Here is a 21639-nt window from a genome sequence, read left to right as displayed (position 1 = left end):
AATCAGACGCTGCGGTCTTCTGGCTCTTCTCTCTCGCGGTAAACTCGTGACAGTTAGTATTCTACTTCAGTATTTATAAGCCAAAATCAGGAGTGGAGCAATCAGAGGAAAAGTATAATAGAAAATCGTGTACCACTTCTTGTAGGCGCCAAAGCATCCTAGCGTAGGAGCCAAGGACTGTCTGTGAGGGGTTAATGGAGGGAGAAAAGTAGCAGACAAAATTACAATTTGCAGGATGTGAGCATGCAGGATTTGTGATTCTAGATTTAAAAAACGCAAAGCGCTCACAGAAGTAGAACTGAAAGATGTTATTAATTCATCCAAATGTCACAAGACCCCTGGCCCAGACGGCATGGCTAATGAGTACTATCGTGGTTTCCAAAAAATTCTTACCCCATACCTTATCAGGTTATATAATACCTGGAGAGACTCGGGAAAGGTAGCAGTATCTAATTTGGAGGCTACGATCGTCACATTGCCTAAGCCTGGAAAGACCCCTGATTCTCCAGGTAATTTTAGACCAATAGCACTTTTGAATAGTGATGTAAAGATCTTTACCAAGCTCTTGGCTGTTAGACTAAATCGTGTCATTCCTTCCCTGATATCCTCGGATCAATTTGGTTTTGTTGCTGGTAGGGAAGCTAAAGATGGTACGAGGAGGATGTTGGATCTGATCAAAGTGGCAGAGTTGAGCGGCCTCCCCAGTGCACTCCTGTCGCTAGATGCTGAGAAAGCGTTTGATAGGGTGCACTGGGGATACCTTAAAAGTGTTTTGCTTAAATTTGGACAAAAAGGACCTATTCTGTCTGCGATTAACGCATTGTACTCCACTCCTTCCGCTAAGGTTTTGACGTCTGGTTTCCTCTCTGAATCCTTCCCCATAACAAATGGGACACGGCAGGGCTGCCCCTTATCTCCAGTCATATTTGCTTTATGTATGGAGCCCTTGGCTGAAAAGATTAGAAATAACTCAGAGATTTCGGGCATCTCGGTGGGGGGGGGGTCCTCCCACAAAATCGGTCTTTATGCAGACGATGTGGTTATCCCGTGCACTGATCTGGACAGGTCCTTCTCTGCCATTATGTCCGATCTCAAAACATTTACAAACATCTCGTATTATAAACTGAATGCAGCTAAGACTGTTGTCCTGACGATTCTTGTTCCATTGTCACTTAGGCAAAGACTGGAAGGGGCATACCCTTTTCAGTGGGCGCAGGAAGGAATGACGTATTTGGGTATCACCTTAACCCTTTCAAAACAATTGGTGGAAGTAAATTTTACTAGACTGATAAATACGGTGTGGGAGGAGCTGGCGGTATTACAAAACGTTGTTGCATCGTGGATAGCCAGGATAAATATTTTTAAAATGAAGGTCCTACCAAAAATTTTATACTATTTTAGGTGTATCCCAATTAAAATCCCTTCTAAACTCATAAATACCCTTCAAAGACTGGCTAATAATTACGTTTTGGACAATAGGAGACCGAGGGTGTCTGGTAGACTTCTGTATTATCCATATGACATGGGAGGGATGGGCATGCCCAATCTCATAGCCTACTATAGAGCGGCGGTCTTGACGGGAATCAGGGACTAGTGGAACATGGACAGCGGCCACAAATGGTTGCAAATAGAGTCCTTACTTGCCCGAAACCATTCTACCAGATTGATATTGGAGACAGAAGTAGTGAAGCAAAGCACTATGGTCGCCGTGTTACCAACATCGGAGGCTACTATGCATTGTTGGAGGAATTTGGCATCCAAACTGCTGTTACTCCCCAGGACTGAGATCTCTTTACGAGCTCTAGAATATCATATTCCATATATTAACCTTCAACGTTCAGTGACAGCTGGAGTTCAATCGCTAGCAGACCTGTTGGAGGACAATGTAATAATTCCTTTTGATAAACTAGTTATGAGATTCCCGGACCTACGGCCCTTGTTTTACCAGTATTTGCAAATAAGGCATTTACTTCACTCTACACAGACATCCCCCTTTTTTATTCTACCTAAGGATAAAAGACCTATGGGTTATTTTCTCCACTCTAAGACCGGTTCTAAGGGGGTTTCTATACTTTATAGGGCTCTAAACGACCCAGATCTGGACGATAAATTGACGTATATGACTCGTTGGGAACGGGATCTAAGAATTTCGACGGACCCTCAGGACTGGCGGGATGGTTTGGATGAGGTCCAGTGAGTTTCGTCGTGTTTAAACCACCTAGAGCAGCTTAAAAAGACGCCCATGAGATGGTACTACTACCGGCACAGATGGTACACTTCGGGTATGAATCATCATCTTTATGTTGGGGAAGGCTCGTTGGGCCACATGTGGTGGTTTTGTCCAAAACTTCAGTCACTATGGGGGGCATTGGATAGTTTGATATGGGATGTACTGGGGACTCACCTGGAGATAACACCTAGTATGGGAATACTTCATATAGGATTAAAGGATGTCCCCTGGGAAATTAGAGGAATTTTGTCACATATTCTGATCGCAGTTAGATCAGCTATCGCGGCTAAATGGAAAGGAGTGGGCATCCCTACGGTGGGGGAGATAGTGACCAGACTGAACATGAACTGTCAATATGAAAGGGCTCTGGCACACACACTCAAGGCAAAGAAGAAAACTGATAAAATATGGGAACCTTGGTTAAACAGCCCATTGTTTATACATGGGGAACGTTGAGGAAGCGGGATATTTTGTGTGCCGTTCTGAGTTTGGGTGACGCGCGGGACAATTCTGGGCCCCTCTCCCTACCTTGCACCTCCGGTCTTGCAATAGAGAAAATATGAGCCATGCGACATTCACAGCACTTACGGATATAAATTATTTCTCACAACCATCTAATATATGGGGAATTTAATGTAATTAATCCATTCTTTTTTCTTTTGTTTTCTTTTATGTATATGTATTTTCCTTTTATTTTATTTTTATACTGTTCATTTTGTACATTTTGTAAGCCCAGAGGTTGGGGCACAGTTTTGGGCATCTGTTGGCCCTATAGATTGTATGTTCTGATTTTTGTGTAAAATTCAATAAACACATTGTTTAAAAAAAAAAAAAAAAAGCGCAATAAGGTTTTATTCAAGTAAATTAGTGGGGATAAAAATAAGTTTAAGCTCCTCTGAAAAGGTTGTGTGTGACACAACCACTGATGAGGCAAAAATTGTCAGCTGCTGCAATATCGACAAGTGTTTTCAGAGAGATACCGGAGTTAAGTGGATTTAGGTATGCTCTGCTGATTTAAACACAGTGCAAAAGATTTCAGGAAAAAATGCGGTTTATTGTTATTCATAGTCCTTCCTTTCATAGACTCCTTCCTCAGGACAACCCCATATGGTTTGACGGTTAAAAATTTAGGCGGCCCGTTTTGCCCAGTCTAAGCGGTAAAAGATTTTATGTTAATTCGCCCTTCTTTTCTGCAGTTTTTGGTACACGAATCTGGCATTTCAGTACTGCGTTATCAATTTAAATCGGTTCTAAAATTATCGTTAGGTTTTATCGTCATTGATGCTTTGGAATTCGGGACGCATTCATTTCAAATTGGCGCTGCGACGGAGGCCAGTGGTTTGGAGCTAGGTGATGACATGATTAAGCAGTTGGGCAGGTGGAAGTCTTCTTGTCTTCACTCTTACGTTAGGCCGGAATTAAAATGTATCACTTAAAATTTCAGGGGTGCTTTCGGTTATATCTTTTCATATTTGCCGGCTCCCCAAATTTGGATCATGGGACATTCTTACATATTTTCGGCAAAGACGAGAGAGGATTGTCAGCTAGCAGGTATAAATTTGGGGCAAAAAAAAGGCAGAAGCACATTGGCTAGGAATCAGAGGTTTGTGATGGGTTCAGGTCTTACCTCAAGCAATGACTAGTAGTAACTTAGGGGGTCATCCAACAGTATTGATGATACATGTGGGGGGGGGGATGATTTGGGTAAAATAAAATTGTCTGATCTTATAGGTACAATAAAATATGACTTGACAAGATCTTGGCATTTGTTTTCTCAGGAATGTATTTTTGTGTGGTCGGAGATCGTGCCAAGGTGAGCATGGAAAGGGGCTCGGAATTTAGCAGCCTTAGAATGACCCTCAGGATGTTAGAGTTTCACGTTTTGTCAGGTCAAATTGTGAGTTTGTTTTGTGTCATCGCATGTTGTGAGGTGACAACCATGATTTGTTGTTGGTGAATGGAGTTCATTTAAATCCCAACGGGAATGATATTTTTCTATCAGTCCTACAGGATGGCATTGAAAGTGCTTTAGTATTGTTGGGTGGCGGTGGTCGGAAGGTCGAATGAGTGTTTCGTAATGTATAAAAAGCATGTTCCAGCACTCACGTGTTGGTAGTAACTTCATTCGTTGGTAGTAATTTCATTTATTTCGTATAATCCACTCAAGACGTTTCAACCCATCCCAGGTTTTTGTCAATTGTAATGAGTGTTTCGACCTCCTCTCCTGGCGGTTGCTTTGGCCCTGAGGTGGTACATGTTCACTGTTTTATGTACTGACTTGGCATGGAGACTGGAAATTTGTTTGGATGAACAAGGTCCAAAAAAAGGTATGCAACATGTTTGTAAATTTATAATAAAAGCTGTGGCCATTCATTTACCCAACATCTGTGTGATTTTGTGTTTTTCTTATTATAAGTTATTAAAAAAATGTATATAAATATACATACAGTATGTGTCATTTTGATGGTTTTGTAAGGTTAAGAGATGGAAGCAGTCTCCATTTTTCATCCACTTCTGATTTGGGCTTACATATACTGATGTAAAATTCTGACCAAATACTGAATAAGGGCTGTTAATCAGCTTTCCCAGGCTTCTGAAGGATAGATCACTCTATTTAAAAAAGGGAAGGAAAGTCTCCATTGATACAGAGTTCCCTCCAGATCAAGCAATATCTATAGTGTAGGGACTGTGCAAATATCATCTCATATCTCAACTTCTGAGGATTTTCATACTTTTAGTGCAGTGAGGGTATGTTCATGAAGGGGGGGACAGGGTTGGTTGCTGTGGGTCGGAACTGAGTTTTCTTTGCCCTGAAACCCCTCTTCTAGACAGGAATATGACTTTTGTGTGATGTGCTGTAGGATTCTTTCTGTACTCACTTGTAGTTCAGGAGTCCTTGGGACCGGATACAGCTACAGACATGAATAGTACCATAGGCATAAAAATATAACTGCCGCATTTCGAGCTTAATCGTTTATAAGAGTCAACCAGACTTGAAACGTGTCAGTATAATTTTTTATGCCTACAGTATTATTTTAATGGCGCTACAAAAAATACTTTTTTCTTTTAATTCACTGTGTTGGATTGGAAACCTTTCTTCACTTTGAACATTGCCGCTTGATATGCCACAAGCACAAAAGAGTACATTGCCTAAGAACCAGTTTAAATAACACAGATATATACTAAGTGGTGAGCTGTATCTAAGCACTGAAGGCTGCCAAATACAATTTGGAACAAAACACTTCAAAAACTTCAAAATTAATTCAGGAAACGTAAAAGGAGTGTTTCCTAAAGTGGATTCCTCTTGAAAATACATTGGATTTTTTCACTTCCAAAAAGCTCAGTGTAAACATATCTCAAGTGTATATTCTTGTGGAGTCTTATGTGGATTTTTAAAACTTCTTAAAATTCTCTTAAGCAAATTTTTCTGCCTCAAAAAAATCCTTGTGAACATGCCTTAAGAGGCAAATAGCCCAACACCAATTACTCCTTACTTAGCAAAAATATGCTGAAAACTAGACTGCAAGCATGTCTGCAACCAAAACCCACCAGTCGTGCAGTCCTAAAACCAAGTGTGGAGATACCATAGAGATAGGCAAGACAGCTGCTATAGTGCTCCTTAAGTATGGAGACCCAAATCTAAGGACCACCATACAGATCGGATAGCTGTCGGTCAAATGATAGTTTGGCCGATCGTTTGGTCAGCAGTCATCTCGGCCAGTCAGCAGACATAATTATCCAGGAGACAATCTAAAATGGGACATGCCGGATATTTCCTCCCCACTCTGGGGCTCCCATATACATATAAAAAATCATACCAAGAAGAATCATTTTAGAACTTTCTCCACCTTTAGGCCTCATTCACGCATTCGTGTTGCATGTACGTGTTCTATCTTTGTTTTTCACGGACACAACATGTACCCAGTATGGTCTATGGCGCTGTTCACATGTCTATTCTTTCATGGACCATGTCTCCTTGCAAAGGTCACTGAGACTTATTTGGTTTTTTTCCGGCAGCAGGTGTTACCAGGGCTAATAGAAGTTTATGGGTCTGTGAAAAACACAATCAGCACACATGTGCCATCCATATGCAGTCTGTGTTTAACTTTGCAAATTTGTAATTTTTTTTTTGCGTGCTTGAAAAATACTAAAGTCTGAATGAGGCCTTAATGTCACCCATATTCTGTATAATTCAATTGAAAAATAAACTGATATCTTTGTGAGTTGAAAAAGAAAAATAAAGAACTAAAATAATGTGGTTCCAAAAATATACACACCCTTAAACTAATACTTTGTTGACTTACCCCTTCTATTTATGGCAACATTCAGTCTTTTTTGTGTAGGAGTCTACCAGCATGGCATTACTAGAATTGGCAATCTTTGCCCACTCTTCCTTGCAGTAGCGCTTTAAATCTGTCAGAATGTGAGGACATCACCTATATACAGCCCTCTTCAGGTCAACAGATTTTCAGTTGGATTCAGGTCATGACTCTGGCTGGGCCATTCAAAAAATTGATCTTCTTCAGGCTAAGCCATTCTTTTGCTCATTTGAAGGTATGCTTTGAGTCGTTGTCATGCTAAAAGGTGAAATTCCGCTTCATCTTCAGCTTTTTAGCAGAAGTCTAAAGGTTGTGACAAAGTCACTGGTAGTGTGTTGGAAGGGAGATATGCTTCACTGAGGCTGTTAGCCTCAGTGATGTGAAACATGGAAGTTTCTCCTGCATATCAGGTGCAGAAAGGGTTAACGGACCAGGTTTACAAGGGCATGTTTTTAGTGGATGACGAAATGCAGGGCGGGATGTCATCCACCATATCTCCAATCCAGAGAGTGGTCTGGGCTTTAAATAGCCAGCCTTGACACTCAGGTGTGTTCAGTGTGTGGAAGCCAGTTCTTGAGAGTTTCTGTTGGAGCTAAACTGGACCATGTGCTGTTTGCTAATAAACCACGTCATTTAAAGAGACAGTGTCCTATATCTACCTCCATTGCAGCAGAGTGAGAGACTTTACCACAAGGTTTTGTTGCAAAATTGGCTAATATTTGGAACTGTTCATAATTCCCCTCAACATGACTAAATTCCCAGTTCTAGCTGGCCAAAAGCAGCCAAAATGCATAATGCTGCCTCCACTATGTTTACATTGTTCTTTTGGTGATGTGTTGTGTTGGCTTTTTGGAATTATGGCCAAATAGTTCAACCTAGGTCTCATTAGACCATAACACGTTTTCCCACATTCTTTTGGAAGATTTGATGTTGGATTTGGCAAAACATAACCAGGTTTGGATGTTTTCCTTTGTAAGAAAAGGTTTCCATGGACATATTGCTCACGTTCTCCCTTGAAGAAACAAGTATAATGCTATGTGATGTAATGTGAGTTGTGATGTATAATGTAAATTGTGATGTGCGTTAAAGGTGTTAGTAATATTGATAATGTGTGCAGTTTGACAATAGGGATAGTTAGAGTTAATGTTTGGGACTACCCCAGAGTGGGAGGGGATTAGTTGAAGGGAAAGAGACAATTTCCTGGTCAGAGAGTCAGATAGGCCTTGGACTGCATAGAAAGAGGACCTAAGGTCCGTTGTGAACAGTGCCGCATTCTAGGGTGTCCCTAAAGTGAAAGGAGACCGAAGGAAAGAGAGCAGAAGTGACTAAGAGACAGAGTGATCTACTGGAGACAGGTCTCAGAAGAGGATGCCTAGCAGAAAGGTCCAAAGTTTGTAACTCTTGAGGGTAATGGGCCTAGACACGACTACGTACGCAGGATGATTAGAGTGCGACGGGCGGGAGTTCCAGAGCATTAGCATTAGAGAAGATAAGTACCAGCCACACTGGCACCCTTAGGGGACAGAAGATGCGGTAAAGCGGGTTGAGCAAAGGCCTCTTGCTGAACAGGACTGCAGTGTCGAGCTGGGTTTTGGTGAACTAGTGAGAAACAGTGGAGAAAGAGGACAAGTAGAGCGAGAGAAAAGGAAAGGTGAAGATAGAGAAGAGAAGGAAAGAAACTGTGTGAAAAATGCTTTGAGTTGTAAATGAAACATTCATAAGACTGCATACTCGCTATCGCTTGTATACATTCCCTACCAAGTTCCCATTCAGTAATAACTTTAATTTCAACTGGTTGTCTTCCTCATTGAACTTTAAAAAACCTGGTCCTGCCAAACCAGTAACATTGGTTATCTGCTGGTTGCATTGGGCGTAGCGCCCTCATAGCACAAGTCCACACACCAAGCCAGGACTCCCACCTTCATGTAACGTGTCGGGGTGAAAGAGACGAGTACCTCGCCCATGACTACGCCCCCACGCAGCTACACAGTACACAACTAGTACTTGCTAGTAATTCCTACAGTGCCTTTAATGTTAGTGTAGATCTCTTGGCAGCCTCCTGGATCAATTTTCTTCTGGTCTTTTCAGCAATTTCTGAGGGACATCCAATTCTAGGTAATGTCAACGTAGTGCCAAATTTCAGCCACTTCTTGATGACTGTCTTCACAGTGTTTCATGGTATATCTAACGATTTGAAATGTTTTTTTTACCCTTCTCCTAACTGATAACTTTCAACAATAAGATCCCTTTGCTCTTGTAAACAATTTATGGACCACGGCTTTAAAATGCATCTAAGAAAATGTCTGTAAAATCCTAATAGAACATCTAAACTTCATATGGAGTTAATCAGAATAACTGAAAATGATGGCAAACATGTACTGACTACTATTTAACAGGAGTTTAAATGTGGTTGGCTAGTTCTGAACACGACCACATCCTCAGTTATAAGAGGGTGTTCATACTTGTGAAACCATAATATTATTTTTTTTTTTTAAATTTTTCCTATCAAAATGATTTCATATTGCTTCTCAATTTATTTGTACAGATTATGGGTGACATTAAAGGTGGAAAAAGTTCTGAAATAGTCTTGAATATTTTTTTTACATGAGAAAACCTGCCATTTTAACAGGGTATGTGGACTCTGGATTTTCTCTAGTTCAGAATCTTTGCTTAGGCCACGGCCCCACTATCAGTATTGGGTCAGTATTCGGTCAGTATTTTTTCTCAGTAGTGGGAGCCAAAACCAGGAGTGGGTGATAAATGCAGAATTGGTGACTTGTTTCTATTATACCTTTTCCCTGATTGTTCCTCACCTGGTTTTGCCTCCCACTCCTGAGAAAAAATACTGACCGAATACTGATAGTGGGGCCGTGGCCATAGAGGTCAAAACGGTCCTGTAAGGAACTAATACTTCTCACAGTTGAGGATTTGTTACAATCTATCTACTCCAGCCAATCCTCTGTTATGAGCTAAACAAAGCAGCAGGAGTTTATCCTGCCCTAGTTAACTACAATGTATCAGTACAGACTGGTTTGAACACAGCAGATTGTTTAGACTAGGTACAACTGTATCAACCTGTAGGTGATGATGAGTAGAGCAAGAAGGGGAGGACCTTCACAGCAGGATAGTTACTGGCCTCTTATCCTTGGAGAAACAGATCTATATCACTGGGCGCACAGGATCAGGTAGGAATCATTTACTTTATACTCCCATGATCTTGCAGGATAGGACTCTGACAGCTGAGGCTTTGTATGTTGCAGACACTTGAATATTGTATGGAATTATTTGATTTTTTTCTTATTTTGTGTACAGCTCTGTATTCCCAATATTACTTCAACCATTGATATTTTCTGTTTTTTTTTGTGAATGTACAGTAATATTTCATAAATCTGTTTCATACATGCAGAATACTAACATAAATAAAACATACTCCGAATAACATGCAATATAATTCGGATGTAAAGAACATTTATCTTCACTGTTCACCCCTATATATCCCATCCCAAACAAAGAGAAGTAGGCTGGTGGCATTGCATCCCCACCCCCTTAGAAAGCGTGAATAAGACACAGTGCTGCCTATTACAACCTTGATATATATCTATATATATAGATATATATATATTATGATATATATATATATACAGTACAGACCAAAAGTTTGGACACACCTAATTTAAAGATTTTTCTGTATTTTCTTGACTATGAAAATTGTACATTCACACGGAAGGCATCAAAACTATGAATTAACACATGTGGAATTATATACTTAACAAAAAAGTGTGAAACAACTGAAAATATGTCTTATATTCTAGGTTCTTCAAACTAGCCACCTTTTGCTTTGATGACTGCTTTGCACACTCTTGGCATTCTCTTGATGAGTTTCAAGAGGTAGTCACTGGAAATGGTCTTCCAACAATCTTGAAGGAGTTCCCAGAGATGCTTAGCACTTGTTGCCCCTTTTTCCTTCACTTTGCGGTCCAGATCACCCCAAACCATCTCGATTGGGTTCAGGTCTGGTGACTGTGGAGGCCAGGTCATCTGGCGTAGCACCCCATCACTCTCATTCTTGGTCAAATAGCCCTTACACAGCCTGGAGGTGTGTTTGGGGTCATTGTCCTGTTGAAAAATAAATGATGGTCCAACTAAACGCAAACCGGATGGAATAGCATGCAGCTGCAAAATGCTGTGGTAGCCATGCTGGTTCAGTATGCCTTCAATTTTGAATAAATCCCCAACTGTGTCACCAGCAAAGAACCCCCACACCATCATACCTCCTCTTCCATGCTTCACGGTGGGAACCAAGCATGTAGAGTCCATCCGTTCACCTTTTCTGCGTCGCACAAAGACATGGTGGTTGGAACCAAAGTTCTCAAATTTGGACTCATGAGACCAAAGCACAGATTTCCACTGGTCTAATGTCCATTCCTTGTGTTCTTTAGCCCAAACAAGTCTCTTCTGCTTGTTGCCTGTCCTTAGCAGTGGTTTCCTAGCAGCTATTTTACCATGAAGGCACGCTGCACAAAGTCTCCTCTTAACAGTTGTTGAAGAGATGTGTCTGTTGCTAGAACTGTGTGTAGCATTGACCTGGTCTCTAATCTGAGCTGCTGTTAACCTGCGATTTCTGAGGCTGGTGACTCGGATAAACTTATCCTCAGAAGCAGAGGTGACTCTTGGTCTTCCTTTCCTGGGGCGGTCCTCATGTGAGCCAGTTTCTTTGTAGCGCTTGATGGTTTTTGCAACTGCACATGGTAACACTTTTAAAGTTTTCCCAATTTTTCGCACTGACTTACCTTCATTTCTTAAAGTAATGATGGCCACTCGTTTTTCTTTACTTAGAATTTGTATTATGGCAAGAAAAAAGCAGCTAACAGTCTATTCAGTAGGACTATCAGCTGTGTATCCACCTGACTTCTGCACAACACAACTGATGGTCCCAACCCCATTTATAAGGCAAGAAATCCCACTTATTAAACCTGACAGGGCACACCTGTGAAGTGAAAACCATTTCCGGTGACTACCTCTTGAAACTCATCAAGAGAATGCCAAGAGTGTGCAAAGCAGTCATCAAAGCAAAAGGTGGCTACTTTGAAGAACCTAGAATATAAGACATATTTTCAGTAGTTTCACATTTTTTGGTAAGTATATAATTCCACATGTGTTAATTCATAGTTTTGATGCCTTCAGTGTGAATGTACAATTTTCATAGTCATGAAAATACAGAAAAATCTTTAAATGAGAAGGTGTGTCCAAACTTTTGGTCTGCACTGTATATATATATATATATATATATATATATATATATATATATATATATATATAATATCATGGCCTAAAGTGTTGGCACCCTTGATATTGTTCCAGAAAATTAAGTACGTCTCCCTGAAAATTAATTTTTGGAGTTTTGTGTGAAATGATGTCCAATTTGCCTTTTTATCTCTATTTTTTGTGTTGTTCCAATGCACACAAAAGAAATAAACATGTGTGTAACAAAACATGTTTTCAAGGGTTCCATAACTGTATGTGTCTATATATATAATATAATTTAGATACATAGATATATATACATATCCCTAAATGTTATTTTATATATATATATATATACACACACACACACGTGCTTCTCACAAAATTAGAATATCATCAAAAATTTTATTTAGTTCAGTTCTTCAAAACAAACAGTGAAAATTATATATTATATAGAGTCATTACAAACAGAGTGATCTATTTCAAGTGTTTATTTCTGTTAATGTTGATGATTATGGCTTACAGCCGATAAAAACGCAAAAGTCATTATCTCAGTAAATTAGAATAAGTAACAATAAACACCTGCAAAGGCTTCCTAAGCATTTAAAAAGGTCCCTTAGTCTGTTTCGGTAGGCTCCACAATCATGGGGAAGACTGCTGACTTGACAGATGTCCAGAAGGCAGTCATTGACACACTCCACAAGGAGGGTAAGCCACAAAAGGTCATTGCTAAAGAAGCTGGCTGTTCACAAAGTGCTGTATCCAAGCATATTAATGGAAAGTTGAGTGGAAGGAAAAAGTGTGGTAGAAAAAGGTGCACAAGCAATTGGGATAACCGCAGGCTTGGAAGGATTGTTAAGAAAAAAAACATTCAAAAATTTGGGGGAGATTCACAAGGAGTGGACTGCTGCTGGAGTCATTGCTTCAAGAACCACCACACACAGATGTATCCAGGACATGGGCTACAAGTGTCGCATTCCTTGTGTCAAGCTAGTTATGATCAATAGACAACGCCAGAAGCGTCTTACCTGGGCCAAGGAGAAAAAGACCTGGACTGTTGCTCAGTGGTCCAAGGTGTTGTTTTCAGATGAAAGTAAATTTTGCATTTCATTTGGAAATCAAGGTCCCAGAGTCTGGAGGAAGAGTGGAGAGGCACACAATCCAAGGACACTGCCACCACATTTCACTATAAGCACCATGTATTTTTCTTTGTATTCCTCACCATTGTGACGCCATACAGTTTTGAAGTCATCAGTTAGAAAAACATTTCTTTTGGTCTCATCACTCCAGATAATAGAGTTCCAGTAGTCTTCATATTTTTCAGCATGGGCCCTGAAAAATTGTAGGCGGGCTTTTATTGTGCATAGGCTTTAGGAGAGGCTTCCTTCCTGGACAACACTCATACACGCCATTCCTCTGCAGTGTACACCGTATTGTATCACGGGAAATACCCTGGTTTAGCTTTCTACTTCTTTAGCTAACTGACACTCCAAGATGTCATGATGCTAAGACCCTCATATTTAGGTATTAATTTCAGCGGTTGGCTTGAATGTCTCTGTGAGATGGTTGCAGTTCCATCTTTGTTCAATTTTTGTATCACTTTTGCTGCAGTATTCTGACAGATAAGTAAAGCTTTGCTGATCTTCTTCTAGCCTTCAATTTTCTTGTGAAAAAAAAAAAAAGTCACATTTCTCTTCCATGTGGTGCCATTGTTGACCATATGAAACGGGAAGGGGTTTTCTTTCTTATGTAATGCCCTTTTATAGTCAACTGTCTGCTCGTGATGAATTCTTGTTAATTAGAATTTTGCAGTCTAACCTTTAGCTTTGCTCCTAAGACTTTCATTGGGGTGTACTCATGTTTGCAACATGATCATCAATGAACTTGTTAGGAAAATTACTTTTTTGGGTGTGCAAAATTACAAATTTTGTTTTCAATCAACAGTCTACATTTTGACGAGTATTTGGTAGCATGCTATCCCATAGAAAATGTTGATTCTGAAAGGAAACTAGAGGTGTTCTGACATATCTGTTGGGTGTACTCATTTATGCTGAACACTGTATGATGGATCCAATTCTCAGTATTTATCCTACATTATTTTACAATAATGAATCAATATTTTGTTTTTTGTCAATCTTTTAGTGTTGACTTTAATGATGCTGAAATTTTCTTCTTGCGCAGTTTGCCTGTTAAGATTGTAGATAGAAGTATTGAGGTAATCCCAAAAATAAACATGTAACATAGGGCAAACAGTGTCTCCGAGTTTATTTGATACTTAGAAAAGAAAAGCGACATGGTTAGATTTGAAAAGAAGTTTTAAAGTTTGTCTCAACATAGCATTTAAGAAATGCACCAATCCCCAGCCTCCCAACTTCACTACTAGTAGCATGTGTGCATCACTGACCTGAACAGTGTGCTCTCCCCTGCTGCAAGCAGTAAAGCCTCCACAGCATTGGAGGCACACAGTAGCACAAAAGTAGGACGGATCTACTTATCTTGCCAGTTTCACAGTAACGATTGCTAGCTCTATTACAAAAAAACATGTAAGCACTGCACTCTTTGCCTAGGAAACAAACCACCATTGATAGACGGCAGAGGTTGCCATTAACCTAGACAACGAGAAGTAAACTATATAATTAAAAAATATCCTCTGCACATTGCCAAGTGTAAATTACGAATCAGATTTGCTGTAAAGGAGTCTCAGAATTTTTAAACCATATTGATGTATCAGCAAGCCTACATATTTTGAGACAAGTCACAAATAGGATGCACTCAATTCACTAAGTGGTGTGCACTTGTTAATAACTTTGATGTACCTAATTCTTGCACTCATTAAGACTGGCATACAAAATGCCAATCTTAAAGGGTTTTTTCCACGACAAAGTACATATTAAGTAATAGAATTTATAATACTACTACTACTAATAATAATAATCTGCACAATTGGATGTGTTAAAAAAAATGTTCCTGTGCTGAGATAATCTTAGAAATGTGCCCCTGCTCTGTACTGTGTAATGGCTGTGTCTCACCATGCGGAGGTGCTCCAGTTCATGGTCAGCACATACCACAGCTCCTGCCCAAGGGGGGGAAGCATAAGTCACTTATGATAAGTGAGTATACAGATGAAAGAGCAGGGGCTTATAGCTACTACTTTCTGAGGTGATTTTAGGAAAGATGAACTGTAACTACTGTGGAAGTCATAAAACAAGACTGGTGTCTTCATATTTTTCCCATTATTGTCTTTACAGGATATATAACAGGAAGAAGATAACACTTAGATAATGCCTTCAATACAATCCAAGATTTTGTTAATCGAAGACGGAAAGGAAAGTGCAGTCTTTCCCCGACACCTCCATAAAGTGACAGAGACATGTTTTGACCATGGCTTCAGCCTTAGGGGCCGGGTGGCAGTGGTGTTGGCGGCTATGTTGATCATCACATTCATGGTGTTGTTGCTGCTATGGAATTACAAGTGCATTGTTATTGATCACCTTTGCCAGGGAATTGATGAGTTGGAGGCTCCAATATTTACAAGTGACTAAACCATGCAGAAAATTAAACCCATGATGCAGTTATTATTCTTGGAGATGTAAGGCTCAAAAAAATGATGTACACTATTCTAAAGTTGATTAGTAAATATGGTCCTCAGCCCTGTCTTCCACATAAACAGGCTTGGTTGAGTCCATAACATATTTCCAGAAGGGAGGTGATAATGAGCATTATTGATATGAATTATCCAGGGTAAAGAAATCAAAGGGTTATTCCAATCTGCACAAATGGGTGTGGTTGGATAGTGCTTGTAAAAACAAATATGTTTACAATTAACTTTTTATTAAAATTTTCCTTGTACTCTTGCTATTAATAACTGAACTTGTAGTTTACTGCTAGTTGTTAAGGCAACTAGCCACCACTGTGGTGTAGAAGCAGTGGCCGAACATGTGCGGTGCATTCAAGCTCTTTTCTCTTGTAAGCCCTGCATGGAGGCTAGCTGGGATCACTGGAGTGTCTTGTTAGCTTCTAATCCTGGCCAGCTTCAGTCCCCCTGCATTTTTTATGTTGCAAATACAAAGCTGTTTATATAGCAGCACCAGGAGCACACAGTTTGGGCCTGCAGAACAATTCGTCCGCCTCTTAACCAATCAGAAAGTCAGGAAGCTGGGGAGAAGAAGTGCTCCTAAAGAAAGTAGATTGGAATAACCCTTTAAAAGATAACTAAGATCAAATCTATCTAATCCAGGGCGGACATACCATTGGTGTCACCTTTTTGGTGATTTGCATAGCGTGTATAAATAACAATGCTACCAATCATACCGAAATATATTTGATACTCGTATTTTGCATTAGGGTATCACTATATTGTAATGCAGGTGCCGGAATGCAATGCACAGAGACACAAGATGGAAACAGTCGGGGACATATACAGTACAGACCAAAAGTTTGGACACACCTCATTTAAAGATTTTTCTGTATTTTCATGACTATGAAAATTGTACATTCCCACTGAAGGCATCAAAACTATGAATTAACACATGTAGAATTATATACTTAACAAAAAAGTGTGAAACAACTGAGAATATGTCTTATATTCTAGGTTCTTCAACGTAGCCACCTTTTGCTTTGATGACTGCTTTGCACACTCTTGGCATTCTCTTGATGAACTTCAAGAGGTAGTCACCGGAAATGGTTTTCACTTCACAGGTGTGCCCTGTCAGGTTTAATAAGTGGGATTTCTTGCCTTATAAATGGGGTTGGGACCATCAGTTGTGCTGTACAGAAGTCTGGTGGATACACAGCTGATAGTCCTACTGAATAGACTGTTAGCTGCTTTTTTCTTGCCATAATACAAATTCTAAGTAAAGAAAAACGAGTGCCCATCATTACTTTAAGAAATGAAGGTCAGTCAGTCCGAAAAATTGGGCAAACTTTCAAAGCGTCTTCAAGTGCAGTTGCAAAAACCATCAAGCGCTACAAAGAAACTGGCTCACATGAGGTCCGCCCCAGGAAAGGAAGACCAAGAGTCACCTCTGCTTCTGAGGATAAGTTTATCCAAGTCACCAGCCTCAGAAATCGCAGGTTAACAGCAGCTCAGATTAGAGACCAGGTCAATGCCACACAGAGTTCTAGCAGTAGACACATCTCTACAACAACTGTTAAGAGGAGATTTTGAGCAGCAGGCCTTCATGGTATAATAGCTGCTAGTAAACCACTACCGACAAAGAGACTAGTAATATTAAAGACTTGAAACTGAACATTAAAGAATTAATTAAAAAAAGAATAAAAATATGGTGGAATAAAGCCGCCTTAGAAAATTATTTACAGAAAGAAATCATACCTAGGGGACTTCATATCGAATTATTCCCGACGTTAGAATCTGACGATCAGACATTTACCACAAAGTGGGAGGAAACTCTCACCAAATGCTCCCGTACTTTATTGGAATTACTTATAGGGACTGACAAAAGAAATCTAGAGACAATAGAGAAAGAGATAGATCTAACACATGAGAAAATACAAAATATTCTCACAGTAGATGAATACAAGGTATTTGATTCATCTTTGGAACAGGATCTAACAAAGTGGGAAAGTGATATACAGACAACAAAAACAAAGAAATATCTGAGAGACCTAAGTGATTACCAAAACAATAGAGTATATCGCTGGAACTTTAAGACCAACAGAAATAGACCCCGCTCACAGTCTGTCTCTAGTTTCCCTACCGCCTCGGAAGAAGAATGTGGCGGGCCTTTTTTAGGCAAACGACCTTTGGGGGCCGAAGAAGGTACACTAACCGGTCCATTCCAGCATCTACAAACACCAGCAACAAAAAGAAAACACTATCCCTACAACTTCAGGACGAAAACAGCCAAACTAAAGAAAATCTAAAGGTAATTAACCTATCTCATCACATTCTGTCTAAACCCCAAAGGGAGGTACTCTCTAAAGGGCTTTCCTTCTCTCCAGTAGATAAATATGATTATTTTACCACTATTAAAGATTTAGAGTTATTTGCCCGCAAATTAATATTCAAAAAATATTTCAAATCTTCAGACATGCAGCCCTCTACAGCCACTGAAAAGCAGGCCTTGCAAGATCTGAAAGAATTGGCGCGGGAGAGTGAAATCACCCAACCAGCCTCAATGCCGAAACAGTTATACCCACGATCGACAGCCTTCCCCCCCTTGTCCGCATGCCCACAGGTCGACATATTTGTTCGACTAGTGAGGAATGACCTTTCTCGCCTTGAGGAGAAAATATCACGAGATAATCTTTCTCACTCCCAAAGACGAGCAATACGTGAACTACGGCAGATGAAAGACGTGGTCATTAAAAGAGCGGACAAGGGGGGTAATGTAGTGATCTGGCCTTCACAAGATTATGAAAAAGAGGCGTTTAAACAGCTTAATAACAATACGTGCTATAAGAGATTGGATAGCATTCCCCTTTTGACATTCCAAAGAGAACTGATCAATCTACTGGACGACGGAGTTGAATCATTTGCCATCCCTGTTAAAATGAAAGAGGCTCTTTTACCAGAATTTCCGGTGATTCCCACTTTTTATTTACTTCCCAAGGTCCACAAAGACCCCCTCTGCCCACCAGGTAGACCTATTGTCTCGGGCATGGGGGGTCTTTGTGAACCGATATGCCAATTTGTGGATTTCTTTTTGAAACAGTGCGTAGAAACTATCCCATCATATGTAAAAGATACAACTGATGTCCTGAGGAAACTTGACGGGATTACCTTAGAAGCAGATATGTGGTTTGTTACATGTGACGTGGAGTCCCTGTATACATCAATACAACATAGCGACGGCATTACAGCCGCCAGATTTTTCCTGGAGATGACTAATTCCGAGCCGGTACTCATTGATTTTATTCTGGAACTCCTTGAGTTCATTTTGACACACAATTTTTTTGTGTTCAAGGACCGACCCTACCTACAGCTCCAGGGGACAGCAATGGGGGTGTCTTGTGCACCTTCATATGCTAATCTATTCCTGGGGCTGTGGGAAAGGGATACGGTCCTTGAAACACCTGGCCACGAATCAGTCATCTCTTGGTCTCGCTATATAGATGATGTGCTATTTATATGGCAGGGCTCCACGTCACAACTTGACAATTTCCTTCATCATCTCAACAATAACCAATTAAATATTAAACTGACTTATAAATATAGTCAGTCCTGTATAGATTTCTTGGATTTACTTATTACCAGAATGGATGACGGGAGGATTGGCATAGATATTTTTCGAAAAGAGACCTCCACTAACTCTTTATTACATTTTACCTCCTCACATCCCCCAAAACTAAAAAGCTCAATCCCCATCGGCCAATATCTTAGAGCTCGTCGGATTTGCTCTAGCGATGACAAATTTGATTATCAAGCCCAAGATCTTTCTAAAAGATTTTTGAATAGAGGTTATAACATCCGTGATGTAAACAAAGCTTATTTTAGAGCTAAAAATTCAGACAGACAAAGTCTTCTTGTCCCAATATTTAAACCCAAAATCGGAGAATCTATAGAAAATTCATACCCCAGATTTATAGCGACGTTCAATAACAACTGGACCGATATCAGAAAAATCCTGATGAGACACTGGTCAGTATTACTGACTGACAAAGATTTAAAAAGTCAGCTCCCTAACCGACCAGTTGTTACCTGGCGGAAATCTAACACATTGAGTGACTTAATAACTAATAGCCACTATATTCCCCCCAAAAAATTCGTTCTTAGCTAGGAGCAAAGGTCCGCCCTGGGGCAGTTCATCATGTGGCAGATGTTCGATTTGCAGATTTTTACCAAAAGCGTCGCATTTTTGCAACTCCAATGGAGATAGGTCCTTCCGCATTGTCCACCATGTTACCTGTAACACTGAAGCAGTTGTCTACCATCTCACTTGTCCCTGCGGATTGATTTATATAGGCATGACCACCAGAGCCTTAAAAGTACGCATACAAGAACATATTAGAGATATCAATAACGCCTCTTCCTGTACTGATCCTAACTCCCTTAAAACAATACCAAAGCACTTCTTAGAAAATCATAAAGGTAACCCACGCGGGTTAACAGTTCGGGGTATTGATCATATATATATGGGGATCAGAGGAGGAAATATCAAAAAGAAGCTGCTTCAAAAAGAGACACGGTGGATCGTGCTATTGGACACTATCTCCCCAAAGGGGTTGAATGATATGGTCAGTTTCAAGTCTTTTTTGTAAATTTAAGTGCTGCGCTATTTTTATCCTGACACCTTCTGTTATCTTCCCCTCACTCTCTCGGGTTATTGCCTTTTTGTACCCTTTTTATGCCCTTATCTTACATTTTCTTTTATTCATCTGACCTAGATTACCATGCCATGATCATAGGGAGGTGCGAACTATCCGAATGGATTTCATTTGTGTATCAAGGTAGCGGAAGATACGATCTATTGAATACCTCACTGAACTTTGGAAAACAACCAATTACTTCTGAATGGATAACCTCTTCAATCAACTAATACAATAATCATGTCTACAATCTCCGGATGACAAGAACTAATATGGAAGAATATAGAGAATAGATGTACTGTTATCCTTATACTTAATATTTAGCTGCCAAATCTATTCATTAGGCTTTTGACATCTTTAATACATTTTCCTATATATCTACGACTTGCTGTCTTGATTGGCTACTTTTCATTATAGGAGTATGTTTTGTAACTTATATAACAATAATATTACTATCTTAGAAGTTACCCTATTTTCACATAAGATATTTCAAATGTAAGTTATATGTTTTGTGTACTGTCATATATATCCTTTGACAGCCTAACGGTCTTTTTTATGCCTATCTATATATATAAGATCCATCTTCATCTACATGATTATCTGTTTTTTGTATAGAGACCTATCGCCCATTGAGCTATCCCCTCTTTTTCATGGGATCTTGACCTTATATCCTCTGCTAATGGGAGTGCAGTGCCTTGCGACACAGTGAAACGGCCGTTCCGTGTGCTGGCATTGCGCTGCACTTCTCTATAGCTTTCTGTCTACCTATACCCACTCTATATACTCTATACAATCTCATACCTCTTATCTCCCTCGCTGGCTTGTCTCAGGTCCGGTGGCGCTGTGGGCTGGGCGCGTTGCTGCGGCAACGGGGGGCATATCCACTCCCCTTTGGGCGGCGCGTAAATTGTCTTGCCCGCATCATCGCCGGGGGCTGGACTTTGCCATGCGAGCGACTCTGTTTGGTACAAATTGCACCCCCGATGAGATTTGGCATATCGGTATTTGCTTTCTATCGCATCACGCACTCTCACATTATCCCTTCCTTTGTGCCGGTGTGTCTTCGCTCCGGCGGCGTCGTGGGCTGGGCGCGTTGCCGTGACAACGGAGGGGATAGTCCGTCCCCTCCCTTGTCGCGTGTGACGTGTCGCGCCCGCGTCATCGCCGGGGGCGGGACCTCGCCATACGAATGCATCTGATTGGCATAATCACATATATAAGGTGTCCCCTTCCTGCACGTTAGCCACGCCTCCTGACGAAGCCATTTCCGGGCGAAACGCGCGTCGAGGCCGCCAGGCATCCCCAGCACCTTACTCTACGCTGTCCTAGTATCTACCAACAATGACTCAAGGTAATGGAAACCATATAATCTCATTGATTTGATGACATAGATCTTCTCTAAAAGTCATCTCTTAACTTATAATCCACTATTGTTGTGCACATAGGTTTCATGTTGTGCTTCCATTGTATCATTGGTAGATCTGACATTACCTGGCATGATTTTTGCCAGGACCTCATATTATTATAATATTTAGTTGACAGCCCATATTTACACCTGGTATACATTGTAAGCTGTCC

General features: G+C 40.3%; 1 protein-coding gene across 3 annotated transcripts; it reads left to right on the top strand.

Annotated features, from left to right (window-relative positions):
• The first annotated feature begins 403 nt into the window (after positions 1-403).
• Positions 404-21639, top strand: LOC141214446 (uncharacterized). Of its 3 annotated transcripts, XR_012283685.1 has the most exons (3): positions 9627-9734; positions 15042-15382; positions 20140-21639. XR_012283685.1 is itself a non-coding variant. In XM_073665441.1 (2 exons), exon 2 carries the CDS (start codon positions 17526-17528, stop codon positions 19530-19532), a length of 2007 nt encoding a protein of 668 aa, XP_073521542.1. In that variant the 5' UTR covers positions 404-509; positions 15042-17525; the 3' UTR covers positions 19533-20099. The 3 variants fall into 3 exon arrangements, 2 of the variants coding, with proteins under 2 accessions (XP_073521542.1, XP_073521541.1); XM_073665441.1 differs by lacking the exons at positions 9627-9734; positions 20140-21639 and adding an exon at positions 404-509 and having other exon boundaries at positions 15042-20099; XM_073665440.1 differs by lacking the exon at positions 20140-21639 and having other exon boundaries at positions 15042-20099.

This window comes from Phyllobates terribilis, unplaced genomic scaffold (genome assembly GCF_046119375.1).
Source record: "Phyllobates terribilis strain yellow unplaced genomic scaffold, ASM4611937v1 Scaffold_2__4_contigs__length_985480577, whole genome shotgun sequence".
NCBI classification, from domain to species: Eukaryota; Metazoa; Chordata; class Amphibia; order Anura; family Dendrobatidae; genus Phyllobates; species Phyllobates terribilis.
Note: the sequence above shows the minus strand (reverse complement) of the source record. Positions and strands in the feature narration are given on the sequence as shown.

What these genes read in the sequence shown, in the direction of transcription:
- LOC141214446 (XM_073665441.1), top strand. Translation starts at nt 17,526, where the DNA reads ATGTGGCGGGCCTTTTTTAGGCAAACGACCTTTGGGGGCCGAAGAAGG.